This window comes from Sesamum indicum, linkage group LG6 (genome assembly GCF_000512975.1).
Source record: "Sesamum indicum cultivar Zhongzhi No. 13 linkage group LG6, S_indicum_v1.0, whole genome shotgun sequence".
In the NCBI taxonomy this organism is placed as follows: Eukaryota; Viridiplantae; Streptophyta; class Magnoliopsida; order Lamiales; family Pedaliaceae; genus Sesamum; species Sesamum indicum.
This window is the reverse complement of record NC_026150.1, coordinates 3,830,048-3,844,946: the sequence shown is the minus strand read 5'-3', so window position 1 is coordinate 3,844,946 and position 14,899 is coordinate 3,830,048. Positions and strand designations below refer to the sequence as shown.

Here is a 14,899-nt window from a genome sequence, read left to right as displayed (position 1 = left end):
TAAAGAAGTTTGTGCTAAAAAGAGTGCTTGTATAAGCATGAAAATAGTATCTTTGACGGGGAGTCAAATCTTCTTTTACAATTGAAGTCCTCCAACGGGTGAGGAGTCTCGTCCCCCAAGGACTTGAGGAGACAATTGCTGTGGATAGGCCTCTTTGGAATTTAGTATTACTTGGAGAGGTTCAAGAGAGTCTAACTTGATTCGGGGAGATCAAGGAGGGACAAGAGTTCTATTGGTCATAGACCGATTTCCTATGGGCGGGTGGCTAAGTGTGAGGCATCATCGGGTCCTTACTATGTTTCAAGCGTGCTTCCTTGTTACCTTTGCCCAAATAATCTACCACCATTTGGTAGAGTCTCCTTCTGATAGATAAGGTGGCATTAGGCTCCCAACCCCTCTTAGATCGATAGACTCCCTCTTTGGGCTTCATCCTCCTTGAATGCTAGTTTACTGGGAGCTCTTGAGGGCCTTTTTGAACCTCCTACTTTGTTGAGCTTCTTTAATTTGTATTGGACTTCTGTATATAAATTTTGGTCATATCAATATTGTTACTTGTATTTTGGCACTTAAGTAAGGTATCTATCGAGTAAAATTTAAAAAATTTAAATTATGTATGACAAATGTTGGATGAGTATTCAACATATCCGTTGTTGCGATTGGATGATATGAAGTTTCTCATATAATTTCAAGAAGGGTAAATTACAATAATTATTTTTTAAATTGATATAATTACGAATATTCTCTTATTATTTGAAAAATTATAAATTCTTCCTAGATGTTTGATGAAATTATGTATGAATAGAGGTATGAAATTGTCAATTTTACCATTACTGTATTTTTTTATTTTTTTAAAAATTAAAAATTTATAAAAAAAATCAGACGATATGGATGAAAATTTTTAATAATTTTAAAAAATTATCCAATTAATCTATAAAAAAATCAAATAGTTTAAAAAATAAGTAAAATTATAATTCTTAATTCACAAGGGTATTTTGGTCAGTTCACCACAAAAAAGAGATGAAAACATAATGGATTGGACTAATTGTTATATATGACTGTTAAGCTGTCTGGGGCCGACAACTTAGCCCAAATAAATATACCATGGACTTGATACATTGCTCATGGGCCAACAGAATCAGTCCTACTGGGCTGTTTGATGGATGTCAACTTTATTAGCTTTGGGCTTTGAGAAAAAAATATTTGAAGGAATATTAGATGAGATTTTTATCTAATATTTAAAGTTGATATCCCACAACTCTACAGTATAAATTTGTGATTTTCATTGCAATTTACTTATTGGTGGATAGTTATTGAATGATTTTCCTAAATTGTTGATTCACATTCTAATATAAAGATATAATTATCACTTCTACAAGAATATTCGGTAGTAACAATTAACAAAAACACTTCTAATGGATCACACGAATAATTCAAAGTACAAACACGTTATTATTCAAATTCACGAAGGACAATTGGAATACAAGTAGCTGGTTGGGGACGACAAACCGTCTCTAAATCCGTAGCCACATTATTCTTCAAACTTCAAACCCAACTGTGATAACTGAGTGAGTTTGGGGTACGATAATCATAAAATCAAATGGCTATGGGATCCACAAGAACAACAATAATCTGAGGTGCCAAGAACTTTTCAGGGTTTGTGTACCCATCTTGACAATTCTTGTAAGTAACCTCTGCTACGCGAGCATAGTTGAGAAGTTGCTCCACTGTATCTTTGGGTACGGTAGAAGTTTTGGTCACCCACTCCGTATTCAGATCCTTCCATCCGTCTTCAGCCAGTTCCATAAACTTATTCAGGGTTTCTTCTTTCGATATGCCATATTGTTTCATGTAACAATCGACTGCCGTCAGCATTTGTCCGTCCTTGTTCTCGCGCTTTATCACATGCAGAATATATTAGGAATTGGATAAGATTTCACCACAATAAAAATTATAATTTTATTAGTTATGGACTAAATCCGTGGTAGATAATTATTAACCATAACTAAATAAAAAATCCATGCAAAATTTTATCCACCATAAAAATTACTTTTGCCATGACTATGAGCCACAATAAATACTTTTGCCATGACAAATGCTTTAGATACACTCACAAACACCACGATCAACAATCTTTATGTGGTCATGGTGAATTTATAAAAAAAATATCCACTTTAGTATAAAAAAAAGAATTTTAAAAATAATAAAATTATAACTTTTAATCCACAAGAGCATTTTAGTCAATTCACCATAAAGAATAGACGAAAATCTAAAGGATTTGGCTAATTGTTAGATGACAGTTAAAAACATCAAGGGGGTGTTGGTAATTTTCGAACAACGATGGGGTATTCGTAATTATGCCAAATCTCAGAGAAAGTCGTTGTAATTTATCCTAATTTTAACTATGCTTAAAATATTTGTTATGGTTATAATTAATGTTTTGACCTTGCCTGCAAAAATCACAACTATAAGTATTGTCGTAACTACAATTAATTAGTATTCCCACGACATTTTTATTTTAGAGCATTTTAATTAACTATAACAAAACATTGGCAAAGTACTTACCTCATGGGTGCCCAAGTCCTCCACATATCGACCCATCTTCGCAGTAGCTATCAGAATTTCAGGCTCACTCATCAGCCAATCGATGGTTTCTTCCGAGGCAGATTGCATGCCCGGAATCAGTGCTGTGAACATCACATAGATGCAGCTCGTGTACACTGTATTGGCGAAGTAGTCTTCAAATGTCGGCATTTGTCGTCCCATGAACCATTTCAGCTCTTTATTGTAAGCCCGACCAAGTTGTTTCACCTTCGCATCACCAACATTTTCATGTATGTCAAGGGATTTATCATCGGACAAAATGAGAAAATTAAGAAACATCGAAATCTGATTTGGGTAATAATTTTTTTTATTGCAAGACGTAATCATTGTGTAAGAATTTGTCTTTACAGAAATGTTTGGTCTATTAGTACTTTTATAAGGCGTAAACTGCAATTAATTCCTCCACATGGTGTGATCCTTACCGCTTCCTTAGCATAGGGAATTGCGAATGATTTTCCTTGTTTGATTGCTTCAACTTCGTAGTCATCATATATGCTCAGAATAAATTTGTAAACAATTTTCATGTAATCTGGGAGTCGGTTAATTTCATTAATATCCCACCTAAAAGGAAAAAAAGATAGTTTTGATTTAATTATACTTACACCAATTTTAACGAGATGAAATTTAGCAGTACGCTGTATAGCAAATGAAATATTGAAACAGATATGCTTTCAATTGCAACTATTCATAAAGTGGCAAACCTTTCCAAAATCTCGGTGAAAAGGTCAGCTTCTTCAAGTGTGGCATAATTATCGTACGTATCGTCCATGATTGAAACCATTTGCATGCCTTTAGCAACGGCACCTCGAACGTAAGAGTATTGAGGTTCAAAACGAAATGTCATGCCCCAAAGATAACACTCCACCAGTCTGTCTCTTGCATATGGCAGTTTTGTCTTCAGGTCGAATTTGTCCCACCACCTTTAAATGTAAAAAAAACAAAAATTAATTAAACGATCAATAATCGTTGCGTATCCGTGGTCAATGAGTATTTAATTATTACAACTATTTATCTTAATCATTATAATTAATTAATCATAATTAAATATTATATTCCTTGAAATGATATACACATACCTGGAGAGCTCATAGAGCTCTTTCTTGTACAAATTCTGCAAGAAATTGAAATCCAATTTGGCTAATTTTAGGAGTAGATCATTCCTTGAGTTATCTTTTCCATACAAGGAAATGAAGTGGCGGGTTTCGATTCTCGGAACACCCCTATGAAGTGACTGCTCCAAAGCTCTCTTCACTTGCTCTTGAAGTGGAGACTCTAATTGTTGTACCATACATTTCAAGTGATGGGTCGTAAAACCGACAGCCTCTTCTAAGATGTCTTCCCCATGAACCCTCACCTGGGCTGCTTCGTACAAGCTCAGCAAGCCCTTACCATCACTGCTAAGGGTTTCTTTGAACTTGTTGTCTTTGTCCTTAAATTTGTCAAAAACTCCTGTTCAATTATGTCAAATATATTAAACGTTTTAACTTCTCTTACATGAATAAATCGAAATTCTACTCCAGATCTGATTCGGTCGAACATGAACCAATGATATTAACAAGTGCAATATATTTATCGTGTGATTGGTGTATAATTCAGGAATTATAAGTGACCAATCACAAAGTAAATGTAATGGTTTGACTCAATCAAATTTGATCCGAACAAAAATTTTTCCATTAATAAAAGCTTGCTGAAATTATTCTTATCAAGATAAAAAAGGCATACCGCAAGAAACAAAATGACGATGCTGCCTGAGCAGACGAAATTGAAGTGCAGTAGTGAATAGGTCATAGTCATTTTTGTCCTTAGAATGAAATAGGAAGATTTCTTGGAGTTGATCTTCAATCTCCTGATCAAAATGATATGCCACTCCTAAACGCTCAAGCCGGTCGATCAATATTAATTTGTCGGCAATTGTACTTCCAATAGCCATTAGCATGCTCCTTGCTTCTTCTTTCAGTGCTTCAATGGCTTCCGCGTACTTTTCTTGTACCTGCGAAGCCCATTATCTATCTATTGTATTTTAACTAAAATGTTGCCCTATTAATGTACGTACATAGGTCTAAATATATTCTTGTACCTGCATTTTTATTTTTTTTTCATCTTTTTAGAGTTGCAAGTAGTCTTGTAACTTTTTGACGTTTTGATTTTTTTTTTTTATTTTTATGTTTTTAGAGTTTTCAAAAGTTGTCGGAACAATTCATGTGCTCCTCGCAGTGTTGGTATTTTATCCTTTATATTTTTAGGGGGTTGCAAAAGATCCTTTAACTTAGTGACATTTCCCAATTTTTTGGTCCTTTCGGTGCTGAATTTTCCAAAAAATGCTGGAATAAATCATGTGCCATGTCATTTGTTTCCTTAAATTTTACGTCTGTATTAGTAAAAGTGAACTAATCAGAACAACAATCCAAATTTCAATGAACCGCGTGAGGCTCATATAATTTATTCCGGCAAATTTTACAAACTTCGGCACCGAAAGGATAAAAATTATAAAAATATTAAAAGATTACAAATATTTTACAATTTTAAAAGATAACAAATAAAAAATATCAAATTAAATGTCAAAATTACAAGATAAAAAATATATTTTAAACCACACGTGTCTAACCAACGATGTGTTTGTATACGTATATACGTACACACATACACAATATACACACGGACAAACCTTATCGTCAAGGGAAAGTGAAGTGAAGGTGTCAGCCCACATGGTAGGGGCGAAACTCGCAATGGGCGGGCGGACATTCTTGGGGCAACTTGTAAGGGCATCAACATCGCCGGTGGCTACCATTCTTGTGGGGCAGATACTCGGAATTCAGAGCCTATAACCCTTTATATATATATCTTATATGTTTTGCTTTATGATTGTGCCAAGTATGAGTGAAGAATTCACGTATTTATAGTGATACCATTATCTCAATATATGCATGTGTCCGTTCCGAGGAAATTACTAAAAAAATTCTAATTTAAATAAGATTTAGCCGAACCAAATCAATAATAAAATAAATGTGATATATTATACGATAAGTGTATTGTACTTACCATAAATTGGTTCAATTTCAAACAAATTCAACTAGGTTTGAATTTCTTAAAATTATTTCACAGAGCCAAATTAAATAACTAAATAAATATATAGATATTAACAAGTTTTACACATCATGTATATAGAGGAGAAAATGCAAACAATCCCATTCTGAGATTGCAAATGAGTAAATCACCCTCCTATGAATTCTTTTAGCAATTTGTCCTTCTGTATTTTTTAAAATGTAATAATTTATCCCGCTGTGATTTTTTAAAATGAAACAATTTAACTCCCTAGACAAGGGGACTAAATTGCATTATTTTATAAAATACATAAGGGTAAATTGCTATTTTATTTTTGTAGGGGAGTAATTTGTTCATTTGCAATTTCACAAGATTGTAAATTGCATTAAAACCTATATATATATATATTTAAAAAAGAAAAAGATTAATTACTTAATATAGGGAGTAAAGTGGATTTATAAGCTTTACTAAGATTAGGGGGAATTTCACCCGATTCATCAAATGAGAGTAATTTAATTAACCCAATGAATTTAGATGAATTAGAATAATAAAACTTCTATAATTATGATATTCTCAACTCAAATGCAGTACGTACTGCTTTTCTTGGTTTTGGATCTTTGCATTTTCAGTGCTTACAGCCAATATTTTGGTTGGTATCCATATCAGGCCACTACTTCTGAATTCAGGTTTTCATATTTCCCTTTTTGATTTGCAGTTCTCTGTATTGTTTTAAGTTAATTAAGGACTTAAATTGCGTGTTTTAATATTAGATCGTATTTATAACGGCAAAATATCAAGTGATAATATTAAAACTGTCACAAAAAATACATGCTTCTCAATTGTTATGATTATGCATCGATTCCTCCCCGACATGACAAAAAATAGAAAGAATCATATCGGGAAGCCCTCCGATGACTAAGTTAGATACAACATAAACGATAAATGCTTAAAATCGTAAGAAATTTTAAGGGTAGCAAAAGTTGTACTCAGGGCGTAGAGAGTTCATATTTATAAATTTATCTAATTGTATGATTTCATTTGAACCATAAACTTAAAAATAATCAGATGGTCATCATGAGTTTATACACAATTGGCTTTGAGTCTGACCAAGACCAGTCGGGACGACTCGAATAATGATATACGAATGTTGGCTTGTTCGTGATTTAACATAGTGTTGGGAACATTAGATTTATATACGACCGATCTTCAGGAGATTACTCCACAACAGAACTATTTTTGTTTTTTTTGTCTTATTTTACTTGTCTTTTCCTGCATATACATAAGCATATTGTATATCTATATTGTCTTTTTCTAGAACTACATACATCACTGAATATTATCTCTAGCATTAGTGGGTAATACGCATGGGGTCCAGTCCACAACTACCCTAAATCATGACAATTACAATATACTCAACTGATGTATTTCAGGTTTCATGGATATTGGCACTTTGCGGTCTAATTTCACTTTAGGGTCTAATTGGGTTGGGGCATGTTAGGGCGGTCTTTAATATTGAGTCAGTTATTCTTACAATTATATTAGTATTTTATGACAATTTATAGTTTTTTATAATTATTTGTCATAATAAATGCAGTGTCCCATAGTTATAGTTAGCAAAAATATAAAAATATGATATATCAATTACACCCAAAAATGTTTAGATAATGTAGTTTTTATGACTTTTTCTGAGGTTGGAGTTGCACCCAATATCGTGCCATCTCAATTTCACCACGTGTGGGTATTTCTCACCTTATATAAATATTAGTGTAAAACACGTGCTATCCAACTCTACATAAAAAAATAAATAAATAGTTAAATGTATTGTTTATTTATGTAATTCATCTTCCTCAAAAATTATTTCAAAGTAAATAATCTTACCTATAAAAAATAAAAGATTAAGTAAGAATAAAAACTTCTCTTAATGAATTGGGAGGAGAGGGGAGGGGGTTTGGAGGAAGAAAGATGGACTATAAAAGAAAATTAATTTAAATAATTTCAAAAGTTCAATATAATTTCATCAATTTGAACCAAAAGGGATAAACTGTAAAATGATTATCATGAATGAAAAAAAAATAAAATAAGTACAAATAAAAATAAAATGACTGAGTTCAATTAAATTATAAATATAACAACATTATCGTCAACCATGAAAGAATTAAAAACTTTATCACACTAGAAAATCTTAAAAGATGAAAGTTTTATGTGCAAACAAACGAATGGCTAGAAAAAAAACATAAATCAACTACTAAAATAATAAATATTTATCATGTATTTATCTTAAAGTATGAATGCATTAATAAAAAAGGGTTAGCAAAGAAAACACACGAAAGAATAAACTAATATAATAAAAAAAGACAAAGTATGAAAAAATCTAAAATACAAAATATATTGAAATGTATAAATAATCAATAACTGCTAAATTTTTTTAACCAAAAAAAACAAAAAAGTCATAGTGATGTGTTATAAGCTTATAACAACTTGCAAGGTTGTTCATTAAAATTAAATTCTCGTATTTATTAATTTTTAAAATAGCAAAAAACTTTTACAATTTTCTTGAATTTTAACATTTTTATTTATTTATTTATTTATAAATCGTAAGTATTAATTAGCAGTATTAAACAGTGATATTTGAGAACATACAAATCCATTATTATTCAAATCCATGAAACACAAGAAAGCAAAGTAGTAGTAGCAGCTGGCTGGCTGACAGAAGTAACATCAAATAATCAAATGAGTATGGGATCCACAAAGAGAGCAACAACTTGAGGTGCCATATATTTTTCAGGATTTGTTAGCCCATCTTGGCAATTCTCGTAAGTCACTTCTGATATGCGAGCATAGTTTAGAAGCTGCTCAGCCACAATATCCCTGCCTAGTATGGAAGTTTCAGTTATCCATTCTGTATTCAAATCTTTCCACGCATCTTCAACTAGTTCCACAAACTTATCCAGAGCCTCTTCTTTTGATACGCCATATTGTTTCGTATAGCAACGGACTGCTATTGGCAAATTTCCTCCCTTGCTTTCACGCTTGTGTACCAAGATGTTAAATTACAAAGTGCATATATACAAAATGTTAGTATACAAATTAGATGATCAGTAGTTCTTCAGTTCTTACTTCATAACTTCCCAAGTCGTTCAAATATCGGCCAATCTTAGCAGCAGCTGCAACAATCTTAGGTTCACCCATTAGCCAATCGATGGTCTCTTTCGAGGCATATTTCACGGCCATGGTGGAAGAGAGAAGCACATAGACGCAACTTGTGACCATCATGTTAGCAACGTACTCTTCAAATGTAGGTATCTGTACTTGTCCCATAGCCCACTTCAGCACCTTTTCGTAAGCCTTACAAAGTTGTTTCATCTTCACATTGTAAAGGGAATTTTATTACATCAAAGAAGTTAGTGGATATTAATGAGAAACAACGGACCAGATATAAGTTCAAATTTAAAATTATTAATAAAAACAAGGATAGGACAATAAAACGAGTGAGAGATATTGAGAGTAGATCAGAGTTTGGGTCTTACTGTTTCCTTGGCATAACAAACTGCATATGATTTTCCTAGCTTGGATGCTTCGACTTCATAGTCGTCATATATACTTAGAAGAAACTTGTAGAGAATTTTCATGTAATCCGGTAGTTGATAGATTTCATTGACATCCCACCTAAGATTCAGAATTAGGTTAATCAATACAAATGTTTTAGCTATTCTTACAAAAATTATAGTCAATAATCATTATGTAGTCATAATCAATAACTATTTGCTATGACTAATTTATTATTGATCATAACAGTTGGTCATGGTTAAATATTATGTTTTTTTGTAGTGACAAACATATTCATATATATAGGACTAATTATATTAAAACCTCCAAAAATATATTAAAATTTAGGTTATATTTAATTTGCTCCCTTGTGCTATTTGAAAAGTGTAAAAAATAACAACATACAAAACGTTGGGGGTTTTATGCGCTACAAGATGAGGTAATTTCTGAATTGAAAATTATAAATATAATTAATCAATCTTCTTAACATATAACTTCTTTAAAATTTAATATTTCTATCATTGAAAGTTAGTAATTTTATTTAGATAACCAAAAGATTTAAAATTTGAAAGTATTATTTTTTAAATTTTTTGCTTAAAATTAAAGATTAGTATAATAGATAAAAATGTAATGAAATTACTGAAAGAAAATGTACCTTAATTTCAATTAATTCTGAGATTATAAAATACAAAATATTTAAGACGTGATAAATTGGTCCATTCATTAAATAATATAAAAAAAATATTGCAATTATACCCCAAAATGGGGTATAGTTTCCAATTACATACTTATACTACTTTTTTGGTTTTCTTTAGGCTAACCAGATGAAAAAACATTCAATCAAGTTCTGATAATAAACTAAATAAAATCGAAGGATAAATCAAACTTTAGACTACGTTAGAACCATATCTCAAAATGTGTATCGAATTGTCACACATCAACAAGTAGTAACACAAGATATGGTCACTTAAAGCCTTCTGCCACAACAAAAAGATCTGATTATGATGATTAAGAAAAAAAATGAACCAACAGAACCAGTAACCAAAAAAGAAGAAGACCTCGGCGACAACGGTAACGGTACACTTGTGAGGCTGGCGGATATTATTAAAATCTGTAATTAATTTTAAGTTTATAATATTTTATTTCGTATATATATATTTATTTATTTATGTGTAACTTTTAATTTATTAGTTGTTAAAAATCAATAAAACAATTAACACATTTTTATTAATATTTTTTTATTATTAAAATATTACGTAAAAGTTTCATAATATAATATAATTAAAAATCATAATTAATTTGTAAGTAATACATAAATATAATTATAATTAGTATATTATATTATTAAATATAATATAAATATGCGTAGAGTGTATGGTACTAATTGAAATTCTGGAATATCCCAATTGGTCCATGATAATACTCTACGCACCTCTATTCGTCAAAGTCAACGGCAAATTACCAGTATTTCTAATAAAATGAACTGGCCCCAAACATGAGCAAGAAATCAAATTCATAATCAATCATAACAAAACCAAGCCCTAAAGCATCAAAATAATTTGCCACTGCGAGGCCATAGATATTAAAATAATAAAGTCAATACTTCAATTTTTTTGTTATTTATTTGTAATTTTTAATTTTTGTAGTTATTAAAAATTATGTAAAAGTTAATATATTTTTATTATAAAAATATTAAATAAAATTTTCAAAGTATTATAAAATTAAAAAATAATAACTAATTATTAATTAGTATATATTGTTATTAAATAGAGCATAAATATAAATTAACAATATAAAAAAAAATGGGCACAGAAAGATATGTGCCTAAGGCATTAGTACTGCTAATAACTTGGTTCACGTTTTTTTATAAAAAAAAAAAAAAAAGAAGTTGGATAGTCCACTCTAAGATTAAAATGTATAACTTATCAAATTTATATATATACCTTTCTAAGATTTCAGTAAAATGGTGAGCTTCTTCAAGTGTAGCATAACTATCGTATGTATCATTTGTTATTGCAATCATTTGTGTGCATTTAGCAATAGCCACTCGAGCATAAGAATCTTGAGGTTTAAAATGGTGTGCCACACCCCAGAAATAGTTCTCCACCAATCTGTTTCTTGCGTATGGAAGTTTCGATTTCAAGTCAAATTCGTTCCACCACCTGCAAATGAGAGTGAGAGAGAGAGAGTAGTGTTAGTTTAATCTCAATAATATTCAAAAACTAGGAGTTATGAACTACCTGGTGAGGTCATGGAGCTCTTTCTTGTACAAATTCTGCAAATAATTGAAATCCAGTTTGGCTAGTTTTAGAAGCAGTTGATTCTTTGAGTCATCTCTTTCGTAGAAGGAAATGAAGTGGCGGGTTTCGATTCTCGGAACACCTCTATGGAGTGAGTGCTGCAGAGCTCTCTTCACCTGATCTTGAAGTGGACATTCTAATTGTTGCAACGTACGCTTCAGATGATGGGTTGTAAAGGCCACAGCCTCTTCCAAGATTGTTTCCCCATGAATCCTCAGGTGGGCAGCTTCATACAAGCTTAGCAGACCCTTAGCATCACTTTTGAGGGTTTCTTTGAATTCATTGTCTTCATTCTTAAATTTATCGAAAACACCTGTTTATTCAGTTACGTATGTAATATGATTGTAGCACAAGCAATATATAAAGTTATACCGTATGTGTATAAAACGTTAAATGGGCGCACTCGTCTATGATTTCATTACATGGATAGTGATTGTGCGAAAAAAGCATAATAAAATAAATGAAAATGAAACATACTGCTAGAAACAAAATAGCGATGTTGCCTGAGCAGACGAAATTGAAGTGCAGTAATGAACAAGTCATAGTCATCTTCCCTCTCCGAATGAGATCTGAAGATGTCTTGGATTTGATCTTCAATCTCTTGCTCAAAGTGATACGCCACTCCCAAACGCTCAAACGTGTTGATCAATATCAGTCTATCAACAATTGTATTTCCTTTAGCCATCAGCATGCTCCTTGCTTCTTCCTTTAGTGCTTCAATGGCTTCCACATACTTCTCTTGTACCTATCATCAACCCAGTCATCATATGTTTTTAATCAAAATTATCTAATGTCAACACGTGGTATGTGTTAAAACATTGAATTGAACAAAAAAGATGTCATGGAAAAGATATATACGCATAAACCTTATTCATGTCCGCAGAGAGTGAAGTGAAGGTATCTGCCCACATGGTTGGGGCGGAACTCCCAATGGTCGGGCGGACATCCATTCTAATTGTAGGCTGCTGACAATAAGAGCTCTCTCTATGTAATCTTATCTCTTTTGTTGATGATAATTTTGTGAATATATGAATAAATACTTCACTTATTTATAACGTTACCCTGTTTATTTATCACGTTTTTATTTGTCGTTTTAGCATAAAAAATCAGGTAATTCTAGTGAGACAAATAATGACTCTAACACCACTGCTAGAAAATAATAATCGATAATTCATATATTATCTCACAAATACGTCTTGCATATAATTAAATGATTATGTGTAAATGTTAATCATATAAGTATGCAATTGTGGGTCGAATTAACCTTAAGTAGCCGAAGCATGTCAATCCACGCATATGGATCAGACTCGTCTACAAGCCCTTTCCTTTTATAAATCATGAACACATCGTCTTTCTCGTTGATTCGAGGTCACCCCCCACCAACATATTTTCAAGATCTACTACACGTTGAATGTTGCTATAAATCTTGTGTACACCACGAACATACTTTCCTCACCTTGGTGGATTACTATTAGAATAATCCACTCATTTACACACCTCAAAACGCTCATGGTAGCTAATATCACATCAAAGGCAACCAAATGTAAAAATTTATGCCAAAGTTAAAATATAATACTAATTATTAAATTTTCGTTTATGTCTCGAAAGTATCCCAATCGTGTAATTGATTAAGGGAGTATTTGCGAGAACTTTAAAAAAGTATTGTTCAGCTTCTGGTTTCTAAAAAGTATTTCTAAAATATGATAAAATGCATAAAATCCCTTTATATTTTAAAAAGTTGGCTAAAACATTTTTTCTATTTTAAAGATACACTAAAAACCCCCCCACATTTTGTAAAACTCAGCAACAAATACCCATTCCGTTAGTAATCAACAGAGGTGTATTACACGCGCTCTTTTTGCATGTGGATGTCTTTTTTAACTGTTTTTGATCTTTTTGTTAGGTGTTTTTTCCTAAAATGCCCTTTTTTATTTTGTTTTGTTTTTGTCTTTTTTTATAATTTAAATTGAAATTATATTTAATTTATTTAGTATTAAATATTAAGTTAAATTATATTTAAATTCAAATAATTTTATAATTGTTAATGTTAAATCTAAAACTATTTTTAATTAATTAAAATATATATTTAATTATAATAATTATTTTTATAATTATTCTTAATTAGCTAAAATCTTTAAGTAATATAATTATTTAAAATATTCTTAATTAACTAAAATATATTTCAATTAATATAATTAAAATTAATTAATAAACTAAAAGAAAAATAAAAAAATAAACAGACGAGTTTGCGGCGCTAGAAACTTGTCTCTAAGTTCTCGGCACCGTCCAGATGGTTTTTCGACCGCCAGTGGTATCATTCAAATTCTCTTTTCAAGAGGAACATTTTCGTTAATTATACCTTAAATTTGAGTTTTTGTAAACCGAAGAGATTGGGGTCAAACTATGACCTCCGAACATGTTTGTCGTTGATTCATCGCCGTCCGGTCGAATTTCAATCGCAGACCACCACCATTAGACTCGTCTCTTCAAGATATTTTTAACGAGATCGGACTCACTTATATTGGTAAAGTATTTGTGGAGATCCGATGATATGATAAATTCGCCTTCGATTCTAACGTGACAGAGATGGTGGTGGGGTGGAGTAAAGTTAGTTTTTTGTTATATATAATAATATTTTTTAACGAGATCGGACTCACTTATATTGGTAAAGTATTTGTGGAGATCCGACAATTTGATAAATTCGCCTTCGATTCTAACGTGACAGAGATGGTGGTGGGGTGGAGTAAAGTTAGTTTTTTGTTATATATAATAATAATATATTTTTTAATTTTAAATTATTTATATATAATATAAGTTAAACAATTTTTTGAATCTACACTTTTTATTTTTTAAAAATCTAACGGTTGAGATTGATTAATTAGATCTAACGATCAATATTTGACCAAAAAAGATCCAACGGTCATTAAAATAATAAATAATATATATTAAGTAAGGGTATAAAGGTCATTTTCTAAAAAAATTAACACCGTTAGTTAGATTTAATGGAGGAGGGGCGAGTGAATTACGTTTAATAACACATGGGGGTTTTAACCTATTTTTAAAATATAAAAAAAAATTTAATCGACTTTTTAAAACACAGAGGAGTTTATACATTTTGTCCTTTAAAGTATTTGAAATGAGAACTTCTATTTGTGAAACAACTAACAAAAGAGCTTTTAGGCTAAAACTTATAAGCACTTTGGGGGGTGCTTCTAGTTGTTTTGACTTTCTTATAAATAAAATCAACTGTATTTTGATTAGTTTATCTTTGTTATAATAATCTTAATTCAGTTTTATTGTTTTTAATTTGCATGTTTTGAAATCATTATTTAAATATAAAAATAATCAATTTGCATGTTTTGAAATTTGAAATATTTTTATAATAAATTAATTTTTTAGTATATATATTC

At 31.0% G+C, this 14,899-nt stretch overlaps 1 protein-coding gene across 1 annotated transcript; it reads right to left on the bottom strand.

Moving 5' to 3' along the window:
- On the bottom strand, window positions 1,425-12,492 carry LOC105163620. Its single transcript, XM_011082035.2, has 14 exons — window positions 12,356-12,492; window positions 11,967-12,234; window positions 11,430-11,802; window positions 11,133-11,351; window positions 9,171-9,309; window positions 8,761-9,006; window positions 8,379-8,672; window positions 5,267-5,413; window positions 4,324-4,591; window positions 3,678-4,050; window positions 3,303-3,521; window positions 3,024-3,162; window positions 2,563-2,808; window positions 1,425-1,893 (listed from the first exon to the last, which is right to left on the bottom strand). Exons 1-14 carry the CDS (start codon window positions 12,437-12,439, stop codon window positions 1,594-1,596), a joined length of 3,315 nt encoding a protein of 1,104 aa, XP_011080337.2. The 5' UTR covers window positions 12,440-12,492; the 3' UTR covers window positions 1,425-1,593.